The sequence below is a fragment of the Polistes fuscatus genome, unplaced genomic scaffold, assembly GCF_010416935.1.
Source record: "Polistes fuscatus isolate 324 unplaced genomic scaffold, CU_Pfus_HIC Scaffold10, whole genome shotgun sequence".
NCBI lineage: Eukaryota > Metazoa > Arthropoda > Insecta > Hymenoptera > Vespidae > Polistes > Polistes fuscatus.
The window spans coordinates 6,084,940-6,112,333 of record NW_025112998.1 but is presented as its reverse complement, the minus strand read 5'-3'; the positions used below and the strand labels follow the sequence as shown (position 1 = coordinate 6,112,333).

At 33.2% G+C, this 27,394-nt stretch overlaps 1 protein-coding gene across 1 annotated transcript; it reads right to left on the bottom strand.

Annotated features, from left to right (window-relative positions):
* Positions 1 to 62: 62 nt before the first annotated feature.
* Positions 63 to 26,768, bottom strand: LOC122525727. The gene is made up of 10 exons (XM_043648657.1): positions 26,584 to 26,768; positions 10,897 to 11,023; positions 10,558 to 10,728; positions 4,220 to 4,333; positions 4,009 to 4,142; positions 3,775 to 3,931; positions 3,321 to 3,673; positions 3,005 to 3,229; positions 2,832 to 2,934; positions 63 to 2,755 (listed from the first exon to the last, which is right to left on the bottom strand). The coding sequence occupies exons 2-10, from the start codon at positions 11,006 to 11,008 to the stop codon at positions 276 to 278; spliced, it is 3,849 nt and encodes a 1,282-aa protein (XP_043504592.1). The 5' UTR covers positions 11,009 to 11,023; positions 26,584 to 26,768; the 3' UTR covers positions 63 to 275.
* Positions 26,769 to 27,394: the final 626 nt, after the last annotated feature.

Genomic DNA, 27,394 nt, shown 5'->3' with positions numbered 1-27,394 from the left:
TTAAATCATTCTAATTTAAGATTACTCATTTGAAATAAGATACTAATATTTATATACTGCATATTTTAAAAATCTAACATAAATGTATATATATATATATATATAAACTTTATAAATCCTTTATAAATTAATTCATTGAATTTGATTTCGTAGAATCTAAATATCAACTATTTATTGCACTTCCGGCCATGTCTAAAAAAGTACCAGACATTTTCGTGAAAATATGAAATTTACTTAATATCAATCTATTAATATATATTGTGGAGAAAAAGGATTCAACTTGTTAAATTAGAATTAGGTAGCAAAACGGTAACAAAACTTTCGGTTTCGCTATCGCTAAGATTAAAATTCGTTCTTTCATAAATTCTATGATCGAAAGATCGACAATGAGAGTCCTTTGTTTTGAATTGAACACCTGAATTGGTGGCTTCGGAAATTCTTTGTAAATTTCCAAAGAAAACACTATCCGTACCGATACTCTCGGCTCCACTTTCGCTAGCTCCATCGCAAACAGATTCAGTTTCATCCGTTTCAGAGACACTGCTAACTTCTGATTTCAATAATTGTTTTCGCGAACTATTACTGTCGGTACTACTAAGGTATCCATTATCTTCAATTTTCGTAGGTCCTGAAGATGATTTTTTATCTAAAATTATTTTCACCGATCTGTCACGTTCCGAATCAATCTGACAATCTTCGAAAGAAGTAGCAGCATATAAATGTTCTTGAAACCGTGAACATTTATCGTTATTAAGATACTCCAGATCCAATAAAGAAGTTGAAGCTTTTTGAAGATTCCTACGATGATAATATTGATCGTTATTATACCCTACTTCGTAGCCATCGCTTTGGACAGGAGAGCCGTTGCTGGCCGTAGGGTCAACCGCTTCGACACTATTCCTGTCCCATAACCCGTTTTTTGACGACAATGCAGACGAAGAAAGGACCGTTTGTTGTTTTATTGCTCCTTCTACGGGTATTGGTGCTTTTGGAGATTGATATATATTTTCGGTTGGTGGTAATGGTACAACATCCGGTTGATTGAAATTTGCTTGTCTTTGTCTTTTAGCTTGTCTCTTTTCGGGTGTTAAGTATTTCTTTTTCTTCCATGATAAACTATCACTGGTATCGTCGTTTAGAGAATGACTACTGCCTAAGAAACTAGATTCCTTCAAATTCGATCTTAATTTAGCTTCGTATATTTCCCGAAGACTACCGTAGCCCCGTCTTTCTAAAGGATCGTAATCATTTTGCTCGAGATTATCGTCGCTACGAAAACTACCTTTACTTTTTAGTAATATCTGTGCTGGTCTTTCCAAAGAATCCATAAAGATTTCGTTGATCGTTTCCTTCTCCGTACTTATCTCATCATTAATCTTTAATTTCATTGGTTTCCTATCCAAAGTATCCGGCTCGTATTCGGATTCATCTTGTTTGACATAATTATCCGGTGAGTCTTGTACCTTGATCGTCAAATGTCCAGGATTTTCTGGTTCGTATTGTATATCCGGACCAGAATCGTCGCTACCAGCCGGACTTACGTATCCATCGTTCACGTAAACTTCGCTCACTAAGGAATAGACTTCTGATTTTTGCACGATTAATTCTGGCAAAGCATTGTAATAATTTTTTTCCAACACGTTCTTTTTCAATTTGGAAAGTACAGATTCACCAGTTTGACCATTGATTACTGCATTCTGTATCGTCAATTCCTCGTCCAAAGGAAGAGCCGTTGATAGAGTTGGACTCGATTGATCTATAGATTCCGGCGAGGTAGACGATTTCCTATTATATTTCAAACGTTCCAAACTATCGACTTCGTAATCGTTCATCTTTACCGACTTCGAATAATGTTCCAATACTTTAGCGTCTACCATCTCACGAATCACAGCATCCATTATCCGTTTCGTTGTATTTTTCGTAGCTGGCAATTCGTTTATCATATCTGGAAGTCCACCTTTGGATTTAGTTATTCTTTCATTAGCATTATTATCTTTCTTATGAAAATCTCTTTCTACATCTTTTTTAGATACTTTATTGTCGTTGACTTTGTCAATTTTTTCTTTCTTTTCGATCGCAGCATTTTCTTCCATTTGTTTGATAAAGGAATTTTCTATAGCTTTTCTTACCTTCTCGTTAACTATATCTTCGGCAATGAAATTATTTTCTTTATTACTATTACATTGCTGAATGTAACTCGAGTTTTCGAACATAGATTTTGTCGATCTTTTGGAGAAGACGCTATAACGATCGTCGTTTTCTATAATTTCACTCCTAGCAATTGGCTGATGAACGTTTCTCGAAATTCTAAAGATCGATGAATCGTCTTGCCAAGAGAACGAACATTTTCTCGTTTCTTTGTGAAATTCTAGGAAATCGCATTTTGCTAATTCTTTCACGTATTCGAAATTTTCGACGAAAGTTTTCTTATCGTTGTGACAATTCTTTTGTTCTCGTTCGATCTTTTCCAGCCATTGCAATCGATTTGGTTTAACGTCTTCCAACCAAGCTCGAACTTTACTTTCACCTGGACTAGGCTGATCGTTTCTTGGAAATATCGCTAAATTTTTATAAGAGTTTGCACAACCCGGACAGCCCGTGCATCTCAACGATTTTGCCGACTTTGTCGATTTCGTCGATTTCGTCGGCACATTTTGGGACGAACTCGAAATCGATTTTTCCCGTTGTTCTTCTAGTTGCTTCTGTTTGTTAGTTGAATTACTACGTTCCGCGTCACTTTCTTCCTCCGGAATACCTATTATAAAAGAAATATATATATATACAGGATGTTAAGAAAGTTCTAAAGTAAAAAATACCGATGAAAATCTTACCAACGAGAGTAGGAACAAATTTTTTAGCAGCCATCTTATGTTTCGCGATAGAAATAACTTCGCGAATTTTGAGAAGAAATTCTATTGCTGCTGGAGGTGGAGACTACAAAAATCTAATATTAGAATCGTTCGATTGATTCAATGAAAAATGTTAAAAGCTCGAAAAAACTTACCAGTAACAATTGCCTATCGAAGTACGCAGGATTGAAGTATAATTTTCTTCGTTGAGTACCCGGAAGTACCGGTACTTCTTGCTGATGAGAACTATCTACTGTTTCAACTATTCTAACATCCTCCTCGGGTAATCTCTCTCCAAGCATTGAACCAGATCCAAATACAGTTTCCGAATGGTCTAGATATACATAGCGCGGGTGAATGATTGCAGAAGTAAACTGGCTCTACAAATTCAATGCCACATATCGATACAAAATTAATTTCATTATTACTCATTTGCGTCTATTATTGTATGCGTTATTTCTCTATACGAACATGTTCACAATTTTGTTCTTCATCGCTCTGAACCAATTCGTCTCCTAATTCGTTCTCGGTCAAAACACTGTTAGTATCATTTTCCAAATGCCTCGATGCGATTAACAGTGGATTGTTTTTGATGAAACCACCGCTAATAATGCTACTAGCAACACCTTCCCTTGGACCAGGTAACGGAAGTTCCGGTTCTTCGATCGATTTTCTCTTTCCTCTTCTGCTATGAAGATATAACGATACGCTAGCTACGTATATGATAGCTAGAATGACAGAGGAAAGACCAATGGCAGCGTATTCGGTAGCCGAGAGTCCTTGAGAAACTTGAGAAGTCGATGAAAATATTATTTCTCGAACGTCTGAATAAATGAAAAGAGGGAGAAAATGAGAGAGAATAGATTTTTGGGAAAAAAATAAAAATTCGATAAATTATTTCGATAAGGAAGTTTAAAATACGAACTGCTTCTCGATGGCGATCCAGCGACTCTAAATGCAACGCAAGGTGCAAAGACGCCAGCAGCAGTATTGTTTTCTCGCGGTGATGCATCTCTGCATATAAGGTTGGCGATTACTACTCGACCTTCCGCGGCATCTCTTAATCCGCTTTCACCGATCCACTGTGTAATGATTCTTAATATTAATAAAATAATATAGAAAATACGACGATAATAATATATATATATATTAAACCAACCTGAAGAAAAGTTCTCCCTTCGTCGCGAAACAATCTGAATGGTGGTTCCGTATTTGATAGATTTCTCAGTTCCGACCATCCCGATTTTCCTAATTGTCTCGCTCCTGTTATTCCACAAACAGGAGTAGTTACATCTGTTATCAAGAGAAACGAAATTACGAAATGACGTAATTATATTGACATTAATATCGACAAAATCGCGTGGATGTACCTTTGAAACGAATTTCAGCATGCGGATAAATAATTTGACCACGCTGGGGTAGAAAAACGTATGGCACTCGCTCGATTAGACCCGAATTACTAAGAAAACCAGCAACACTGCATTCTGAAATTTCATCGTACAAGCAATTATTCGATTCGTTTGATTTTAGTAGGTCGAATTTTCCTTCATCGGGGTATATCATTGCAACCGGTCGTCATTAATTATCGATATCTCGCGACAAGCGACACGATCTATCATTTACGTATAGAGAGAAGATAGATATACGTATATACGTATATAAAAGAGATAGCTTCCAGTTTCCGTCGCTGTGTCAGGGTCGAATGGCAACGCGATCTTTAAGGTCGCAAGGTCAACCGAGAGAACTTCAAATGACTCTTTTCGTCGGACCAAGTTCGCCAATCGTTTATCACTCGACAGTTATCCGATTTCCTTACATGGATCGTTCATCGTGAGCCTAGAAAGTCACAAAGTGGATATGGCCCTAGTCGATTAGCATACGCGCGACACGAGCTCGTGCTGAGAAATGAGATTTCGATTAAATCCTATTCCATCTGTTTGACCTTTTTTTTCCTTATTATTAATAGGATTAATAACGTTTAACGCGATGGAATTTTGTCCCAATTTAGTAACTTCGAATATGCATAAAACATTTGTCTATATATTACCGTATAGTTTGGGACGGAATCATTTATCGATATTAATGATTCGTATTAACGTTAACTGCCACGAATCCTGCTGAATCCTGTTTGGTAAAGCGGTAAATCCTGCTTGGCACGTAGAAACTTACTTCGACCATTCGACGAATAAATAATTTGTATTCTGTGTACCTATCTACCTGGTCGTTGAGCGTACCGCTTCGCGAGAAACGGCAAAAATTTCCGTCTCGGACTTTATGCGACCGCTCAATAAAGGATCATATCGGTAAACGCGACTCGCATTTTCATCTTAATACCCTGCTATACTAAAAACGTACGATTCGATTTAATCTAAATATATTTTATTTACATCTCTCTTATCTCTTATCATTTCGCGTATTTTATCATTACCTCGAATTAAAGTAACGCTGACAATATTGATTATTCTAAGATAACAGCGACGAAGATACTTTCATCGGATAAAATAGTTTTCATTTTATACATTTACCACTTCTAACGTAAAGTTACAATGAATTGTTTGCAGAATTATTTGCTATTCGATCGGATAATGTAAATCCAAGCAATTTATCTATCACTCGAAAGCTATAAATCTTCCTTCCTACATTCCAAAGTACTCTCATTGTCCGTCTAGCGTATAGCCAATCAACGTTGAAAAATAGCGAGGAGGAATTAAATCAAATAAAAAAGGCACTCGGAGAGTATTTTCTCGAATCATCTATAAATTGGAAACTAAGTACTAAATATGTACTTCGTGAAATATTTATGAAACACCCTATGCGGATAGGATCCCAAGATCGCATTAGGATCTTTTTGATAATGGCAAATAATCGATCGGAGAGAGTCGAGCTTGTAAGTAAGTCACCTTTAAGTACCGCAAGCTAACCCGACTTATCCTACCATCTCTTCTTTCTTTCTTTCTCTTTGTATTTCTCTCTTTTATTCGCTCTTTACCAAAGTCCTCGTTGATAACTGTAAATATTCAGTCAAAATTAGATGTCAATTTAAATGTAAATTTAACGAAAAACTTATATGGAATAATCTCAAAAGATCTTTTTCCTTCTTTTTCCTTCTACTAATGATAAGTAAATACTAGACACGACAAAAGTACATTTTGTATAATGAAACAAAATGAATTTGTAATTAATTTTAAAATGTACTTTTCCGTGCTGTGCGAAATAATTAAAAAGGTTTCAATCTGTAGAAGATTGCACTTAATTTCAAGTTGTTTCATTTTCTTCTATCTTTTTGTACTCTTCTGTAATTGCAAGATCCTCGAGGTACTTTCATACGTACATATATCTCGTATGTTCTTTGACGACGCGACGACGACTCTATAGAAACTTGCCCAGACATTTTTACATTATGATAATTAATTACTTACACTGTAATTAACAAAGTTATTTATCTCTCTTTCTTTTCTTTTTTACCCGTTGCGATCAATTTTTTTCAAATTTCTCCCGAACCGTTAACTCGACTGCAGTTTTTCTTTACTATTATTGCATACCCATTGGAAAATGAGAGAGAGAGAGAGGGAGAGAGAGTTATCATTTAATCGAATTATCTAACATTCGTAGCGCATTCGTAGCGATGCTTCATTTTATTCTAATATTTTTGATCTTGATTAGATATTACCGAGAGAACGGTATAATTTATTAAAAATAAAGACAAAATATTATTTCGAGAAAAAAATTAAAGAAAATAAGATCTCGAACGCGTTCTCACGATATACATGTATATAGACAATATTATTCGGTGAATTGACGCATAACAAAATACCTTAACGCTATGATCTATCAAGCAAAACACCCTATCGGCACACTTCGATCATCTATTATGCGGAAACGTCTTTGAAAAACTTATTTTACGGGTCAATTTTTAATTGATAGTTACAGTTTCATTTATTATAAGCGGATGGAATTTATGATGAAATTTATGATGAAATTTATGAGCAACTTTGAATAAAATTACAATAACTTAACTTTGATACGACTATATTTGAAATACTTAGATGCGTTGATTTTCTTTATTTTTTCTCTCGAAAACATTAATTTAAGGTAAAAAGATGAATCGAACACAGTCGATTACGTCGCCGACCTTGAAATGACGAATTTAGATAAATTTCCCAAATTCTAATATCCTTCATATATTTAAAAGGTTAGAATTAAAATTCAATTGGTCGGCTGTCTTTCAACGAATATCTTTATAAATTGGAATCTTTATAAAGCCATACGATAAATCCTTTTCTCACGATAGAAACACGTAGTTTTGACGGAGAAAGAAATATTTACGCGAGTCAGGTGGCACGTTCGTACATAAGTAGCTAACTGTTAGATAGCTTGAAATTAAGTCCCACACTCGTATATGTATATATCTACATATACAGGTATATCACTCAGAAATAGAGATGTTACAGAATTATGTCATTACTGGAGCAATTCCTGTCTAAAGCGAAAGACAATTACAGTAGTTTTGAATCTTAAACGTGATACTTTTACGCAACATTTGTATTTTGACGATTAATATTCGTTTGAAGTGTAAACATAATTGAAATCGATAAAATGATATATCCATTATTATTTTAACGAGGGACGAAATTTCTAATAAATCCTTCATTTATTTTGTATTCAAGGTGATCGATAATATTTTGGATGTATTATTGGGATTTTCGTTTAAATATTCCTTCTTGACAGTTTCTCTAAGATGTCCATCTTTCTTTTTTTAAAAGAACGAGTCAGATGACAATAAGTTGTCGATCGTTTAAATTTAACTTACGCTCGAGTCGTATAACGTAAGATTGGTCGGGCAAGCGAAGAAATTATAAATTGATGGCTACAGTCCTGATGTAAGATCAGCTATGAGGTCAGTGATTGGATCGCCAAGTATTCACCCTTAGTCTGGCAACGGGTTGCGTTCGTGCTCGATTATGGTTCGGAAGATTTGCTTGGTCTCGATGCGTGCTTCCAAAGATACAGTTAACATTCTACACTCTCAATATTCTATCGCGAAAACACTCGATTATCATCTTATACGAGATCTTACAAATATACCGCATAACTGTTTTGCGTGACAAATTATTCAAAAGAAGAAAAAATCGTAAGTGATTGGTAAGTTTGTTTTTAAATATGTACGCAATCAATCGAAATGAAGAGAAACCGAAGTAGCGAGTTATTTAATCATTTGTCTTATAATGTTGCGAACGTGAAATAATTCGATAGAAAATATTAAGTGCAAATGAATATAAGATCGATTTATCGGGAAACGAACATTGGAAATATGTATCTTTTTCTCTGGCTCGCGAGAAATATAACGAGGGTTTAAGTATATCGCATTACATTAATTATTTGGATGTCGAAAAGTATAAGGTGAAAAAGGTACCTCCCATCCTAATTCTACGTTACGAAGACGCCCCATCGCATCAATATTACCGTTCGGTTTCAATATCAACCCATCCTGGAGCATCTCTAATTGTAAATCAGTGTCCAATTAGTTGAATCAACCTCAAAGAAGAAAGATGAACAATATATAATATGCCGAATAATATCGATACCTTCTCTTTGAATTAATTTCGATATTACCGTTAATCGAACGTTCTTTATGTTAGTTGAAAAATACGACTACCTCGAAGAAGAACGACTCAATGATAAAATCTTTTCACTTGTTTTCGATCATTTTGTCAATTAAAATAATTATAATTATAGAGTAAAGTGATTTGTAATTGAAATTGGACAAAAAATACCAAAATTATCTTAATGAATGTTAAGTGTATAGTATATATACTTACATAATGTAAATGTTTTCACAAATTTGCATCAATCATTAAGAGTCGAGAAATGAAATTATCTTAATGGTCGATTCTACCTCCTTATTTTTCAACAAATGTGCGCTCGATATATATAATAATAAATATAATAATTATATTAAATACAGAGTTTGAAAATAATATAATAATGAATTTGCTTTTAATTTAATGAATACTTATTGTCAACTTTTGTTAATTCTCGAAGGAGATACGTAAAACATATTTACGAGCTAACGAGGCGAGATTAAACGCGTATATTTCGCGGAAGCGATAGTCTTTTAAAAGGCAAATTCATGCGTGGTTCTCGCTCATGATGATAGTCATTTTTTAACTTAGCCTTTTCGTACATCGATCGTAAAGTTTTTATTTATATACCTTATTAAGAAATGTTCGCCGATAGGATCGAAACATGCACGAGATCGTTACGTTACTCGTTCCTTTAAAACGTCGCACGACATAATCCATTTTCATTTTATCGAGTTGGAAGGGAAAATTACAAAAATGATCTAAACCTTGACTCGGACCTTGGGCATCAAAATGAAAAAGGATGAACTTGTATAGCTCTCTCTCTCTCTCGCGTTGCATCCTTTGTATGCAAATGTCACGGCATTCAAAGGAAGATTCGACGATCGTATCGAGTCGGAATATGGCCAGAAGGCGTTTCGAGAAAGAAGACGATGCAATTGTTGTTGCTTGTTTTGCTCGAACAGTTGGAGCAATCATTTTCAATGACGCGCTTCGATTGAAAACGGTACATACGGAAACGAAAAGAGGACGAAAAGAGGACGAAAAATGCGAAGAGAGGTAAGGGGATGAGTTCGCGTCGGTCCAACAATTCCTTTTCCTTCCTTTCCACTCTAAAGCCCTGCATCTACGAATATAATGCAATTTTTCTATGTCAACTATTGTAACAACATTTAAATGTAAGTATAATAAAAAGGTGATATCAAATTAGACCTAAACATACGTATTCAATCATGTTTGATGAGAGTGCAATATTCGAAGGGAAAGAAATGAAACTTCTTTTTAAGACTTAAGGTTGTTATATGCATAAGGAAGATGAAAGGGTTACTTGAATATTATTGCTTTCTTTGGCGGTACGCGTAATTCGGATCGCCGTTAAATTGTTCCTCTCTCTCTCTGTCTCTCTCTCCTTATCTTGCCGTACAATTTGTCCAAATTAGTAGGTTACAGGTTGTTCTTCCTTTATGCATACACTTTCAGGATGTAGTCATGACGAGTTTTCACATTGCATCGAATAAAAAATGAATTTTGTATCTTTACTTTTTTCACTCTGATATTTCTGTAATATTATATAATTTTAGTTACGATAATAATTTATGAAAATGATGTTACCATATTACCCTGACAGGACCTGTTATAAATTTGAAAATGATTTTTTTTGTTGGAATTCGAGCGCTTAACGCATGTTTACGAACATCAATGAACCGAACTTTTTGTTGGCTATTTCGTTGAGCGAGAAGGTATCATTATCAAAACGCTATGTGTCGCGCGATACTTACTTGCGAGGAGAGGGCTTTTGAAATTCATCTCTCGCGTGTACATGCTCGTGTAAAAGCAAAAAAGTCAACGCACGAGTAAGAGATCTTCGGGTACGACGTTCCATGTAATAAATCATTTATTTATGAACCAACATTGAATATCTTTTTGGTAATAAGACAGTTAAATCTATATATACACGTAACTTTTGGTTACGATAACACGATTGCCATCTATCAATAATGCAAATTGATGTTGCAAAATCGAAGATTTATGTTGATCAAATGTAATCATGGAAATATTTTATTTTCATATTTCATCGTATATTTCAAATCTTGATATTTTGGTTTAATTAAATAATTCGTACTTACCATGGATATCGTTTACGCAAATTTGTAAATCTTCCCGGAAAATCGGTAAACTGTCGTTGCATTGACAGGAACAGGAAGTGTTGAATGGCGAAAGAGTTAACGTCGAAGGATTGCTGGATAAAGATCTGGAGGTTCCGCTGCTGAGCACTGTACAAGTTTCTGTACACGTACCTACCAAGAAATAAACTTACCAATAGAAAATTATTGTTTTATCGAGTGAGATAAATGTGAACAAATTATAGATATAATAAATATAACAATCCAAATATATATTTATATTAAAACAGTGTTATTTAATAATAATAATAATTAATATAAAGTTTATCGTTTTATGGTTACCTTCGAACGTAAAGATGTCTCCATTGGAATGTCTGGTAACCATAAATTCCAGGCCATGAGCAAAACGCAGAAGATCAAAAAGGCTCGCTAGAACGAGCGCTAGGAGACGCATTTTACTCCCTGCATTCTAGAAAAACCATAAAGAAAGAGAATACTAACTATTTACTTGTCTATACAAATAAATTCATAAATAATCAAAAGAAAAATGAACAGAAATGCGGACGAAAAGTCTTTAAGTCTTTAGTAAGAAGAAGATAAAAAAAGAACATAAATTTGTTACGGCGAGAATACCGAAGGCTTCCAATTAAACATCCGAGAGAGAGAGAGAGAGAGAGAGAGAAAGAGACCGAGACCGATGGCACACGTATACGAAGATTTCTTAAACGATCGATAAACCTGAAAATTGTCTCTTTCGATTACGTAGCACTTCACATTCTTTCTCGTAAAAGAGGTGTCCATTTTTCTGACGTTTCTTATCTATACAGCCACCGTATTTTACTCGACCACCCGACCGAATATGACACTCGTTAATTTATTTATTTCTACTTTGCGACATCCGTTTGTAATCAAAATGTAAATTATTTATTATAAATAAATTGTTCCTCGCGATAGATTTGAACGATGATCGAACGTAAATTTACGATAAAAATGTATTCGAAGACAATTGGGGGAGGGGGGAGTGATTTTACAAAGAATCGTATTAGGTAAGAAGAAGAAATAAATTTGGATAAAGGAATTCGAAAGATGTGCCTTCCTTGTAGGTAGACCGTAACCGGTAAAACAAGTCACGGAAGACAAACTTGCGTCTCTATGTCCTTATTTTTCTTTCCTTCTTTCATCGAATTACTCTTAAGAGAGATTCCGATACTCTGCTAATTATCGGTCGAGCGCGTGTTCAAACTCTTGAACACTTTCTTCTTATCGATTCACCTTTGGATTCACCTTTCGACGTCGAGAATGAGTCGATTAATCATCACTCTTGCCAATTGGTGATCGGCAAGATTCGGGGGGGGGGATCGATATGATCCCTAAATTCGCGCTCGACGTTGGTCGTTCTAAGAACTCGCGCAAATTTATCAAATTCACTTGGGAAAAGCAACTTTTCGGATGGCCCGTATATTATTATAATGTATCATTTTGAAATTATAAATATGAAAATAGGAGAAGAGAGAAGTAGGATATAAAAAATATGACAAGATCTCGTGCAATAAATCTGTCAACGTATTCGCGAAAATTTATAAGTCCGGAACATGCCTACGGCTGTTTAATTGCAACGCGTTCAGCTTCATATATATTTGTCTTTTTTTTCGCTAATAAATTTATGCATTCCTTTGCTTCGAAAAAAATTCAAATAATAATTATAATATAATTGTTACATTATTATATTAATGGTTATTATTTGGACTTGGATTTCTATACCTATTACTAAAAGAAACATTGATAAATCGTGTGTCAGAAGGAGGATAAATAATTTTCATACGCTAAGAGAGTTGTTCCGACGAGAAGAGTGTCTCGTTATCATCCAACAACACGTACCATTTTTAAGCTCGTTCCTCTTCCAAGTGATATCATCAACGCTCTCTTCTCGTAAAAAATAAAATAAGACGGTAGAGAGGGAAGAGAACTCTGCTTTCTTTCTTCTTCTTTTTCTTCTTTTTTCTCTTTCACTTCCCGTTTGAAAAGTCAAATTACAAGATACCGCAAAAACACTTGCCTGCCATTCACAGTCGGAATAAAAGGATGGAGGAAAGGCAAAGGGTCTGCGTGTCAAGAAAACTACTTGAATAATGCTTTTTTTATTCTTTCTTTTTGTTATTTCCCGTCAAGAAGGGGAGAAACCAAAATGACAATATCTTAATAATCCTCGAAATGACATAACAACATACTCGCGCAAGTTTCTCTCGATCTTATCTTTAAATCGACCTAAAGTATGGTCCATAAGGACGACCATTAGGACATCAGATTTAATTGATAATATATTAACATTATAATAGTTCATAAAAGTGAAGAATTACGATCGCCTTAAGGGTGGTCCTGGAAAGTGCTGGAATTTCAAACTTTTTTTTCCTCGGTTTACAGTTACCAAGTTTCATTATTTTTTCGTGCATTCAATCGAACATTGTTATACGCAACTTAAAAGATCATTTAATATCTTTAAAAATGAGATACAAAAGAAAGCTATGAATATTTGTATTTTTTTATACTTGACACGATGTTTCGAGTATCGAAAAAAAGTTTGACAGATTTATCCTACGACGTAGTAGAACAATACGCTCACCGTTAGACCGTTATATCCATTCAAGAGACTTCCTACTTAAAAAAAAAAAGACTATATTTTGCCCCGATCAAATAGGAAAAGATAGATTTAGACAGAGAGAAGGAGAGTACTCTCCTCTCTCGCAATCGAAAAATCGCAATCGCAAATATAAAATTAAAGAGGCGAATTTTGCGAAGATATCGGTAAATTATAATGAGTATGGTTGGAATACGCATTGCACATTGGAGATTAAGCTCAAGTGCAAGAACGAGCCGCGAAGCATAAGTATGTAAATGAGCTCAAACATGATATTTAACGGTTGCACATGCAAAATCGACCGATCATTATCGTTCGTCCGAAATCGATGCCAATGAACTCATACCCCTTTTTTCCTTTTTTCCTTTTTTCTTTATTTCTTAATCTTTAGTTACTTCCCTTAGACCTTTTTTTTCATTTGTATTTTATTCTTCTATTTTTAAGATAGTTAGTTGGTGGTTTTCAAATTACTTACTGGGCGTGTCCAATCGCAAAATAATGTAACATATATGAACCAAAATGACACCTAACGAATTAATTAGCCAGACGTTCATAGCTATTTATTCTTTATATTAATATAGATTTTAAAGAAAACAAAATTATATTTTGATATAAAGAGTAAGAATCTTCGTTTATAAAAGAAATTCGAAAGCTACTGTTTAAACTTACAAATTACACGATACGTCTTGGAAATCGGTTGATTAATAGCCACTGGTTAATAGTCATCATTATCGGGATGGTAACGATAATTCGTTTGATTAAAGTTCCACTCGACGACGTGAATTCTCATCGTTTCCGAACTTGCATCATTCCTCTGCGATTATCATGATAAGTCGATGAACAAAAATCGATTTCTTTTTTTCAAATTTTTCGATCAATCTCCACCAAACCTATACTCGATTAAGCGTGACCGTTAAGCATGCAACGATAGTCAACTCAAATTCAAATGAACGAAATTCAAATAAAAAAATACAAACGTAAAAAGAATAAATAAAACGTATAAGAAAAGAGTCGAATAATTATCGTCTCGTTAGATTTCATCGTCTAAGGAAAGTTTGAAGAAAAATCGAGGAAGGTAAAGAGTTTCCTTTCTCTCTCTTTCTCTTATATTATAAAAAAACAAAAAGTATAGGTAAACGCGAAGGGAGAGACTCGCGTTAAGTTCGACAGTCAAGTATGCTCGAGAGAGACGTCTTGTATGTATATGACTCGAAGAACGAACGGTTTGCTCAATAAACGGATGGTCTGTTTGTATGCCATCTATACACTGACAAAAAATATCTACTTTTGCTTGATTTTTTATCCTTTTTTATCATTTTTTATTATTTATTTTTAGACCGCGAATATCTCATTTATTATATCTTAAAATACATAAAATATACATATACTCTACGTCAATATATTTATTATTATCATTATATATATATAGATATAATATTATTATATTTTTATTATATATTATTCTTAATGTTAATATACTTATATATACTAAAGTGTAGATTAAAAATGTGACTATTATGCTAGAGATATTCGAATGAAATTATTATATTAATTATATGAGAGTATAGGCAAGTATATATTTGTGCGTACATTGGCGAGTAGAAAAATGTCAGGTAATAATTAGAAAGCAAAAAGACACGAGAAGAGGGCTACGCTTTGAATAAAATCGTTTCTCGTGTCTCGAGTTCATTCATCTTTCGCGCTCAATTTCATCCTGCCCAATACCATATACTTTGCATATATAGATACCTAAGTACGTCTATACATATATGTGTAAATATATATTTGTCACAAAGAATAATTGAAAATATACGAATCATCCATCGAAATAAATCTTAAAGACAGAGATAACGGATCTTTTCAAGTCGGTTTAACGAAATCCAACTCTGCGTCCGATTCATTGGTTTCGTTTCTAATACCCATGAGAAAGAAAAATCTACAGAATTCGAACTATCTTCGAATGAAACGTAATCTCAATTGTTCGCGAAGGATAATTTTGAATTTTCAAAAACGAAGCGGAATTCTAAATAGTTTTTAACATACCAGTACAGTTGCTTGTACTATAATAGTATAATAATTGTATTCTAGACGAACGCGTATATGTTCGCATAATGAAACGAAGTACACAGGCCTAGCGTTTATATTAAAACTCTATCAACTTAATAGCTAATGACGGAGGAAGAGAAGATGACCAATTCGAAATAGAAAGGATACATACCATCGAGAATTACAGTTGAACATAGGCCAAGTGCATATCTAAGTATATCTAAGCGCAGTTGCGCGCAGGTGTGCGCAGTTGCGCACAGTTGAGCGAACCTGAAGGTAGTATGCTCACTGGTCGTCAGGAGGATTACGAATAACTCGGATGCCCTAAGCGCTTGTATTATATTCCTCGTCGTGCCTAAGCTTCCGACACGCTCGATCATCGTCCTTGGAAATCTTTCAATTCTATCTACAATACTATATTGTATATAATACATACCTTTTTGTTTCTTAGCTACGATTAAACGGTTTCGTTTCGTTAACGATCGAAATCATTTTGTTTCATTTTTCATAATTCATTTGGAAACGGAACTCAAGGAAGACGGCACGAGTCGCGTCGTTAGTTTAATAAATTTCCTTCAATTATTCCTGTCGTCGTCGTCGTCGTCGTCGTCGTCGTTTCATGACAAGCTTGAGGTTTAGCAAGAAGAAAGGCAGGGGAGGGAGCGAGAGGTAATTCGAGTTGCTTCTTATTGTTCGAGAGTTAAACGGCTAGAACGTGTGCGAAATTCTAACGAAGACACCTTTCGCTAATCATTTTCTTGGCGTCACCATTTTATGTCATTTCCAAGTAAAACTCGGAACTTCGTGTCCAATTACTTTTCTCTTCGTTAGAACGAGTCATTTCCAACGGTAATTATCTATTTACTCGCGTCAGAGATTGATAATTTACTTTATAAATTCTTTTCTACAAGTTTATCCGCACGTGCGTACTATTCTTGTCATTTTACTTTCCCTTAGACAGGAGTTCCTCACACCTATCCAAAAACCGTACCCACGTTGCTTCATTTCAATCATCCGTGTTATTATATTTTATAAACAATTGTTCCAATTATTCATTTTCTATGAAAAAATAGAATTTTGTCGATTAGACGATATACGAGATATACATAGAATTTGATGGTTAGAGAAAAAAAATGTAAAATGTATAGAAGGAAGAGGAAGATCCTCATCAATCGGACGATGGCATCGGAGTCACGGCACGAGCCGTATTACCGCGATACATTCTTACGAGTCCGTTCGCGAGATAAAAACGGGCTATAAAACGGTGTCTATATAGACAACAAAAAATCTTCTTTTTGCTCTTCGAACGGAACTATGTGTTTAGCGTAATGATCCTAATTGCATAAGTGTTTTAACATCGAAGAGTGACCAAACACATTTTCTTTTATTTTTTACATTTATATTACAAAATATTATTTAATATTATATTATTATTATATTGTATCGTTACACTGTAAATTAATAATGTAAATAAAGTAAATAAAGTTAATTAAATGTTATCGCGATATTTATTATTAACTTTTCTTATTTCTTTCAAAGATATAAAATAATTTGTTTTTATAAACTTTACGTTGTTTGTAAAAACGAAAATAAATGTTGTCGATTCGTAATGGTTATTACACGGCTGTTTGCCGAACGTTTCGCATGATTTTCAACGCATTACTATGGGAATATTATGAGAACGCATTTCTGTCAAGTTTATTACAAGTTATTTATAAAATACATCTTTATGTTTTTTCCTTTTTATTATTATCTATATAAAATAAATGAAAAAAAAAAAAAAAAAAACAATAATTCAACGATAACAAATAAAAGAATCAATTTATACGCGTTTCGATCTCCGATACTATCGATATTTGAATAATTAATTAATTCATTATTTACAAATACATGAGTTTTTGCGAATAATGCATGTTTACCTTTTTGCTATATCTATATTTAAATTGTGCGTGTAAAAGAAAGAAACGGTAAAGCATAAGTTTATACTTCGTAAAACCACAAAAGTATACGAATACTTATGATTAGAACGATTAGAATGAATTTGAAATAACTGCTGTGGTCGTACAAGTACGCGACTTAATAATAACAGTTATTAATATGATAATAAACCTTACATCATAATGAAAGGCTCGTAAGCTGTATGATTGTTGGAAAACCACTTTGTTTGAGTTAACGAGAAAATTTCTCGCAACGAGCGAAATGAAGAAATGCTGACAAAAATTTTGTTAAAAATTTCTATTATATTTGAGAAATGCTTCTTTATAACAATGAATACTTTCTTGTCTTATTTTTTGTTCTTTTTAATTACTTTTTAATTAATTTAATTCTATTTAGTAATTTTCTCACAAATAATAAAATCTTATTATACTGGTGTATATTTTGGAAACTGTGAAGGGTCTTGTCTTTAGTTCATTCAACTCTTAGTCAATCGATCTTACGTGTTTTTTGAAACGTTATCTACATTAATATTTTCGAAAGTTTTAATTTACAGAGCTTCTGAAAATAAGTAAGTATTCATAATAAGATGATTCATATAGAGTTATTTCTTCTCGTAATATTCTTCGAACGTACATAATTTCTCGAAATGAACTAAAAAAAAAAAGAGAAACAAAATACGAAATTCAATGAATCAAATAATCGAAAAAGTAGTTTTATGCGATTCATTTCCATTCGCAAACATTACCTTTCAAGCTGAATTATTCGAATTATTTATGCACGTATATATACGGATAACTTTCTTGGTTCAATAATCATTGCTACGTCCTTCCATTTTTTATTACCTCTATCGACAACTCTATATATCATTTCTCTGATCAGCCGGAACGGTTCAATGGCATTTACGATTATTATTCGAGATAATTTGTTAAATTGCTTTTTTATACACGCGTACGATTTTTTTTTCTTTAATTCAAAATTGGTACTAGATATTATAAGATTTTGGACGAGCAAATATTTCATTTGCAAATATAATTTCGGATCAAGTTTTATATTATATATATATACATATATATATATAAATATTTTGTCATTTTATATGACAAAAATGCTATCCCAAGATGCATATCTTTTCTCAAAGTCATTTTTGTACGAGATTTGAAAGTCGTCTCTATAATTTTATTTATTACATTTGATAATTATATTATTAATAAAAGAAGAAGAAAATTTCTGAAAGAGAAATGAAGAAACAGACTTTTGAATCTTACTTGTACCAATATAAATTTGTCCTTCTTTTAAAATTAGATATCGGATGTAGTAATTCGGTGTGCCTTCTTAACAAATTTAGTATCTTATTTATTTATAAAATAATCATACATCTGTTATTATGCGATTTGGTAGAATAAAATTAATATCAAGGAACCTAATTAATTCTTATACCTATATTATAAAAGAGTATACATAAACAAGACTCTATTGAAAAGACGATTTTTTATTTCTTTTACTTGCTAAGGTGTCAAAACTCGCACTGTTGGGAACAATATTCATTGAAATGAAAGTAAAAGAACAAAAAAATAAAGTAAGATGTAGAAAAGAAAGAGATAAGATAAAAGATGCCGCTTTTTGTAAGATTATTTGATGGGTGCCGTGTCATAAACGAAATTATAAAAAAGGGATACGTATAAAACAGCTACAATCACAGAAAGTTGTTGCGATATTAATAAAAATATGAATGTATAGAAAGAGGAAGGAGAACGGAAGAGTATGTTAGTAGAGGAGGCGTAAAAGGAAATGGAAGAAGAAAGATAAGAAAAATTTCGGTAAATTCTCAATAAATGTGAGAAAGAGAGAAAAATATATGCGCGAAGACGAGTTTTCGAAGGTACTTTACTCTCCCGATCAATTTTTTTTTTTTAAACATGATACTTTCGAGGAATTGTTATTACGTCCCTGCTGTTTGTTAATGGCTCTTGGATGGAATCCGAAAGATGACCAGTTATCGTACCAGAATTTGCGTGCATATTTTCAAAGAGTGCTTGTTATATATAAAATAATATGTATGTAAGCTTCAAAATATGTCTTTGCAATATCTTTTATTATGGAATTGCAAGTTTTGCAAAAATTCACAAACGTGAAATTTTAGATTGTATATATGAAATATATGAAAAAGTTAACTCTTCGTCGAGTTAATCAAAATTCGCGTCTTTAACGCCTTTTTCGAATTAACAGGACATGCTTTCTGTCTTTTGTTTTTTCCAACGGATCATTTTACTAACCGTACCCATCGTTGCTTGACTTTAATGATTTCATGGAAACTAGCATTTCAACGTGGTTAGGCCATTGACTATATTTCTAAAGTTATCTTATTTTTTGTTCGCTAAATTTTGATGGTAGTAAAAAATATTCCTAACTATCCTATTAAATGAACTTAAAATCATATATAAATAGCAGGCCATAAACAATTGTATAATATTAAAACCACCACGCTTGATTCTAATTCAGCTATCGCAATAATTAAATAAATACGTAACTATCTTCTTCGTTAGCTCGCGAAAAAGAGACATATCTGACATATCACGAGAGACTTTACGATATTGAATGTATATTTAAACAGTTAATTCTAAACAATTGTATTTAATAAAAACAACAACATTACACTCTAATCCAACTATTTCGATGATCGAAGAAAATGAGTATTTATTGTCTAAGAGATTGGTCACAAAATGATTTCTCTAATTAACTCGCAAAACATAAAATATACAAAATACTTGACGTGTTAAGAATCTTTCGACAGATCTTAAAAAGTTGTATAAATTCTTGAATATTTTATTTTTTATTAAATGTTCCTCTCATTTTGTCATACACATTCGAATTTCATGGTTATTCGTCAGTTTTATGATCATTAGAAAAATCTTCCGTATTAAGTTCTTGAAGTTTTGGGCGTTTGGCTGAAAGATTTGAAACGATTCCGTACATTGCGTTTCGTAAGTCCGACCACGATATTTACGATATTTACGATCCTTACGGAAAGAGTCCATTACCTTCTATCGAGCCAAGCACCGATACAAAGATCGTGGTGGAATTCAACGACCATCCCTCCGCTAGATTTATATAAAAGAAAGACACGAGTACTTTTTATTGGGGTGTAGTCACGTACGCATCCTTAGGGAATACATCTAATGATCTTATGTTTCTTACGTATGTTTCTAAAAATACCCTCTTTACAAATATCCATATAAGGATAATGATCGTAAAAAAAAGAGTAAGTAATTTTGTAAATAAATATTATGACACTTCAGACTCGAAGGAATAAAATTTTATCAAATTATTCAATCGAAAACATGCGGAAACTACACGGAAAAGATGACTTTATTTACCGTTAATTAAAAAACGCCGAAAAAGAGATAAAGAGGGAGAGAGTGTTGTTTGGTTCGCGAAAGTCGAATTAAGATGCGTCCAGTGTCGTTCTAGGTCCCCGTCGTTTCGAGTTTTACGAGTGTTAAGATTTACAGGCTGCTACATGACTCGCTTCTCGCTTCCATTCTTTCCTCTTCCTTTTTGTGCTAATGAAAGAGACGAAAGACGGAAAAAGAGAGAGTGAGAGAGTAGAAGCAAGTTTCGCAGCCAAGCGTGAAATCTTTATTAATTCCAGCCCGTCTATAGTACTATCGGAATGGTCGTCTTTTGCAAATTAACGCGAACAATATATTTTCTACTAAAACAATATCACTTTACTAAATTATAACTATTGTATTAGAATGATAAGTTTTCTTTGAATAGAATGTCCTTAGAAAGCAGAACGTTCATTCCGTAAAGTTGACTTTGAAAATGAGAAAATGTAGAATGGTCTACTCTGCATAATAAGACTAACATACGTCATTTTGTATACATATTTAAAAGCTTATTTTCATTTGTAAACTTAGATATAGAAATGCATCTCGCGTCGGTTCAACCATGACCATATCCGATAATTCTATACCCGGAAAAATTTCAACGATCATTTTTAATCTGCATTTTATTACGAGTTTCGATTCGAATGCGCACCTTTGAACCAAATTACTATGCATCAGAGAAGATTGTTCTTTTTTCTTTTGGAGTCGATGAACTCGTTATACGAACTGGATAGTCGTGACCTTGATGCGTTTCAATAAAGGTCAGCTTTAATCGCTAGAAATTATTAGGGGTACTACCGGTCTTGCAAGATTTTACCGCTTTACTCTGTACTTTCGATCCAACGAATTGATTTTTATTTTTTTAACGAAGTAGATCATTCTCGTTCAGTAGGCAAATCGGTTCAGCATTAAATTGTTCTAAGAACGAGTTTCATTTTAATACGAGAACATGAATTTAAACGTTTTCGTTACTATTGTTATTATCATTTCTACGATCAAAGTTAACCCGAGGATGTCTCCTGTGATCTTATAAAAATTCTCTAATTTGTTTTATTACGAAAGATTTGTTACCGAATAACGACAAATTAGAAAATTGAAGAATTCATTTAACGTTTGATCGAGATAACAAAAAACTGTTCTTATACGATCGAAAGCTTGCTTCTAAGGAATAAAAAAAGTCGTTATAAGAAAGTAAATACCTAGTAGAAAGAACGATAGTGGTTATTCTATCGTATTTCATTGCCTAATTTCCCATCATCTTTTACATTCTTTTTCTTTTAGTCTTCCAATCTTTAAAAGTATTAAGAAACCCTCGAAGAAATTCTTTTCTCGATGTGATTGATGAATAAATGTGTATTTCGATTTAAGCAAGAAGCAATTATATTACGGAGATAAGATATCGGAATGACCGATAACAAATGAGAAAGAGAAAGGGAATGAAAGAAAAAAGAGAGAGAGAGAGAGAGAGAGAGAGAGTTCCAAATAATTTTGTCGATTTTTATGAAATTATTGAATTAATTATTGCCACGAATTTTTTACTCGCTTCACATTTTTTTTGCATAAATCTTAAAAATAAAATAATTGTTTCATGGCAACGAAATGAAATAAAGATACAAGTTATATTATTATGGTTTTGAATTTTGTTCAGTTCGCAAGAGAGTAAATTCATCAAAGCGTAATACGTAAGACTGTTCTTTCGTTGAATATTTCTTCGCGATCTAGTTTGATGATTCGTTAATTAATATTTATACTTTGCCCAGGCAAGCATGACACTTCCTGCGTACGTGTATCTAAAACTATTAAATATTACACATTATTTTCTTTGATTTGATTGAAGTGTAATTTTCGAAGCATAACTCCGAGTATCTTCTTTTCGTAATGTTTTGATCTAACGACTTTTGTTTAACCCTATGGGAAGAGTTGCAGCGGAATTTAATTTACGCAGCAGTACCCATACATTGTCCGTGTTATTATAAACAGTGTTTTTTTAAATGATAATTTTCGCGATATTTTAATTAAAGAAGAAAGAAAAAAAATCATATTAATACGTATGATAAAGATTCACACATCTCTTACATAGCAATTTAGCAGTTGCGTTACAAGGGATAATAAATATTTGATGAAAAGAACACGCGCGCGCAGTTACAAAAATGATTCCAATCTTTAGAAAAAGATGTACGAATAAGGTGTCTTATTTTAAGTAGCAAGTATGAAAAAAATATTGGTAAATGATAAAGTAATGTTACACATAGACGTAAGATGCACATTCAAAGAACGTTATTAGTCATGGTTCTACCTTTCGTATGAAAATGATTGCAAAGGTAGCTAAAGCACCTGCTATCCACTTCTAACTATCCCATAGACGTTTTATGTCATAACGAGCTTCAGGTTATATCGTATAGTTGTACTTAGCAAGACTTATCCGCCATCTGGACTATTATTTACGTCCCTACGTTGAGCGAATCCTGCTGGAATTGGAAATGTTTTCGATAAAAAATCTTTCTTCCTCTTTTTCTCTTTCTCGACGTTCTGTCAAATCATCGATATTAAACGAACGTCCTACTCGAAGTATTCTCAACTACGCAATATGTATAAGAAGAAGACAAAATTTCGTATTGAGCATTAATATTCATCATCTAATTTTCGAAATTAATGCCTGAAAACTAAAATAGTATAAAAGAATAGAGAAGAATAATAATATTATACTTTAGAAAAAAAGAGGGATAGAGGGAAAGATGAAGACGGAAGGCGATAATTGAAGCGTCACGGTACGATTATCAATAATAAGAGGCAAAGTATAACGTGTGTAGCTAGAATAGATACAGGGTAGGTAGACCTGGACGCAGGCACGCGCGTATAATTACGACAACCGCCTTTCGATCTTATTTATTATGCAATATACAGCAAGGACTCGTTATCTCGATCAACAACACACCGAATGAATATTTAATTAATGAAAATATCTGAATGATTGCTCCTATACAAAAACTAGATCTAAATGTTTCTTTTTATTTTCATATTTTCATTGTTATTATGATAGATATTGAAAAAAAAAACTCACTTTTCTTTCAACGGTATAAAATTACACGCGAATGAGTCTTTTTTTTAATACATCCTTAAATACATCCTACTGTATATTCACTATTATCATAATTATGCAGTCGAGCTAACGAGCACATTGGTGGATTCTTGCGAGAAGCGAGAAGCGAAAGTGAACACGTGAGCGCATGTTAGATAGCGAGACGAAAGGAAGATGAATAAAACGAAAGTCTGCGAGATACGCAAACTCTACGCTATTTATAATATTTATAAAGAAGAAGGAAAAAATAAGGATTAATGAAAAATATTACATTTTTCAAATATTACAATTCAAAAATAGTAAATGCAATTGTGTACTCTTAACTCGAGCATAAACATCTGTTAGTTATTTATCGACAAAAGACAATTTATAAGAATTGTAAATGACGTAAATGAAAAAATGTTAGTCACGACTGTTGAAGAAAGTTTGGAATATGAAGACTCATCGGTATCGATAGGGTATACGCGTAACTAAAAGTACGGTACAGAGGTACCTAGAAGTATCTCTCTACGTACGTTACCTGTCTTATGATAGAAAATGAATAAACCCCGAGAAAACGTGAAAATTTAATGCCGTAAATGTCTTAGGTTATCGTACGCGTGATAACTCTTTCTAACGGATTCTTCTTGTAAAAGCATGCACACGATTGTTAGGTATATACTTCTAAATTCGATTAAAACGTCACGAGAAGGAATTCGATGAGAAAAACAAGCGGGACTAACGTAAGAAGAAGAAAATCTAAACGACGGACTATGATTCAACGGAATTAGATCAACTCCGAAGGAATGCGATGCATCGTCATGTGGACACTGTGACTGGACTTTAATCTAGTATAACATATGTAAGTATATAATATCTACGCGATATGCTATACAAATGTGTTGCGCAAATATGTTGCGATAATACAAAAATATTAGTACAAAAAATGATTACTGAATTATGATAGAATTATGATATTTGATTTGTTTTATCGATGTTTCGACTATTTCAAATGTCATAGTGTATACTGTCATAGAAGTCGACGATACATAAAATATCTAGTATGACATTTTGCTTGGAAATCAATCATTTTAGTTTTATAAATTCAGAGTATCGTGTAAATTTAAAATGCTAAAATATATGAGTAGAACAATTAATAACCTGACATATGTAAGATACTTAATCAAAAATTGATGGACAAGTTTCTTAAAGTCAATAAAAAAGAATAAACGATTGGCTGGACTTATAGATTTAAAGACGATTCAAGTTTCAAGACAAGAAGCATATTTAATTAATGATAGAACTCACGAATAACGGAAGCCATGAATCTTACGATACTCATCGAGGTATTAAGTTTTTCCCTTGAAAGGAGATAATTATCGCACTTTATATTCACTATTAACGCTTTCTCAACAAAGATAGACACATACGTATATTATACATATACAATTGTAGATATATGATCTTACAATCAGTGATCTTTATACCTTTATACAGGGTGTCCCAGCAAAATTTTCTTTTCCGCAAATATGTTTTATATTCCTCGTATATATATATATATATATAGATACGAATTTAAAAGGTTTATATTTATATATGTTATATACAAAAATGAAGTAAGGTGCTTTTATAGGAGACCTTGAATTAAATAGAACGAGTGAAAGTTAATCAACGAAGAAGGTTAACGAACGTTTCGCGAACAATCTCATTCATATTTTTTACATTCGAGAAAGAAGAAATTATTATTAGCATTAATAGTAGTAGTAGCAACTTTCAACGTCTCGATTTATGATCGATCTCTTGTCATCGAGTAGGACTACTCGATCGATGTCAGTAATCTTCACGGTGAAACGTTTTGTACATATGGCTATCGAGTCTTCATTAAATTTTGCTCTTAAGAGTATATTCGTCTGTTAGTTTCTTCATCTCCATCTGAATTTTTCTCTTTTTCTCTTTGTCTCTCCGTCGTTTGGTCGCTACATCGCATAGTAGTCTATAACTGTTGCTAACTCTCTCATCATAAATGTATTTAGAACATCGTTAACGAGATACATATATGTATTATCTTATATGTTTCAAGAAGTAAAGATTAGCAATTTGCTCGAGTAGTATCGATTTGTCGATACAAACTCATTGTTCGCGTTTATTTTATTTCTATAAAATATTGATATATTACCTAGTTTTCGCTAAGTGTGTATAACGTCGACATATTATATAATAAAAATATCGAAACATTGTAGGATTACAAGGTACATTTTCGTTGCGTGCAATTGTACCTGCTTTTTTGAATAGTAAAAAAAGCTATTGCGTGTCGTTAATTACTGTAACAGTTATATACAAAAAATATATTTGTTCAAAAAGTTTTGCCGTTATATTACATTGTCCGTTGTGTTATATTACCTATAGTTTTCCGTAAACGCAAGGTACTATAGGAAAAAATTAAAACTTGACCTTCTCCGAACCATAAAGCACGTAGCGTTGCACGCGTTCTTCTATGCATCTAAATATCCCGTGATTTAATACTTATGGTTAATGTCAAATTGGTATCACTAGAAATGAATAGAAATGAAACTAATTTACCTATTAATTTAGCGTCCTTCTTTTTATCAATATCATTGATAACTAATGCATATTTGATTGATCAAACGTGCGCTGGATATAGGACAAGCGTTCATATCAAAAAGAAAATCTCGCCCCCATTTTCTGACCACACCGTGTCGCTTTCGTTTATTTGCATTTCTCCGTGGTTAACAAATATAAATATTTCCGGTCCGATTAACCTCTGCAAAACGGGAGAAGAAGACGAGGATGAATCCGAGTGATCTTTCGTTACGGACACTTTAATTCGACTAGATGGAAAAGCGAAGACGACCTCTTTTAAGCATTCTTCATTTCTAGATTAAGATTCGCGAGATAACTTTTGCAAGTTATTTAATATAAAGAAATAAGAAAAAAGAACTAACCTGTTTAATTTTAGACGAGTATGATGATCGAGCCAGGAAATTTGGAAGGATGTTATAACCACTATAATTCCTTTCGGAAAATAAGATCTACTGGATCATTCGCGCACAGGAGAACGATAAAAGAAAAAGGCTCGGTACGTTCTAAACTAACGCTCGCCAAGACTACTCGTCTCCCCGACGATAAACTCGAGATAGTCTTTCGGATCTGCGCCGCGTGCTGGTCCGGTAGTTTGTGACTCGAGCTGAACCAAGTCACGCCATGCTTCTCGCGTTGTGTCGTGTTCGCTCGCTCGCTCGCTCTCTCGCTCTCTCGCTCTCTCGCTCTCTCTATCTTTCTATTCCCTTTTGCGCGCACACAAATATAAGCGCAGCAGGATATACGGAAAGACGCAAACACATCCATGCATACATACATATGTATGCATACTCTCTCCCTCTTCCACCACTCGAGTACTATAACTCGCCGCGTCGAGTCCTACCTTCCTTATTTTCTCTCATTTTCTTCCCTCATTTTTTTCCCTCTTTCCTGATATATTTCAGATGGTTTAGCCTAATCCTCTCATTTCTAATTAATTTACTATATTTTTTTAACATGCGTGGGTGCTAATAGGAAAAAATTCATTCGCGTGATAAATGGATCGTCTGCAAATTCTGAATATTAATATGATGATATGAAAATGAATGCGTCATGTTAATTGCGAGAGTATGTTCAAAAATAGCGATTTATATTAATAGGTATGCTTTTAGTATAACCTGTTTTTCTTTTATTCTTAATTCGATGCTAACGATATAACTTTTGTAGATTTCGCCT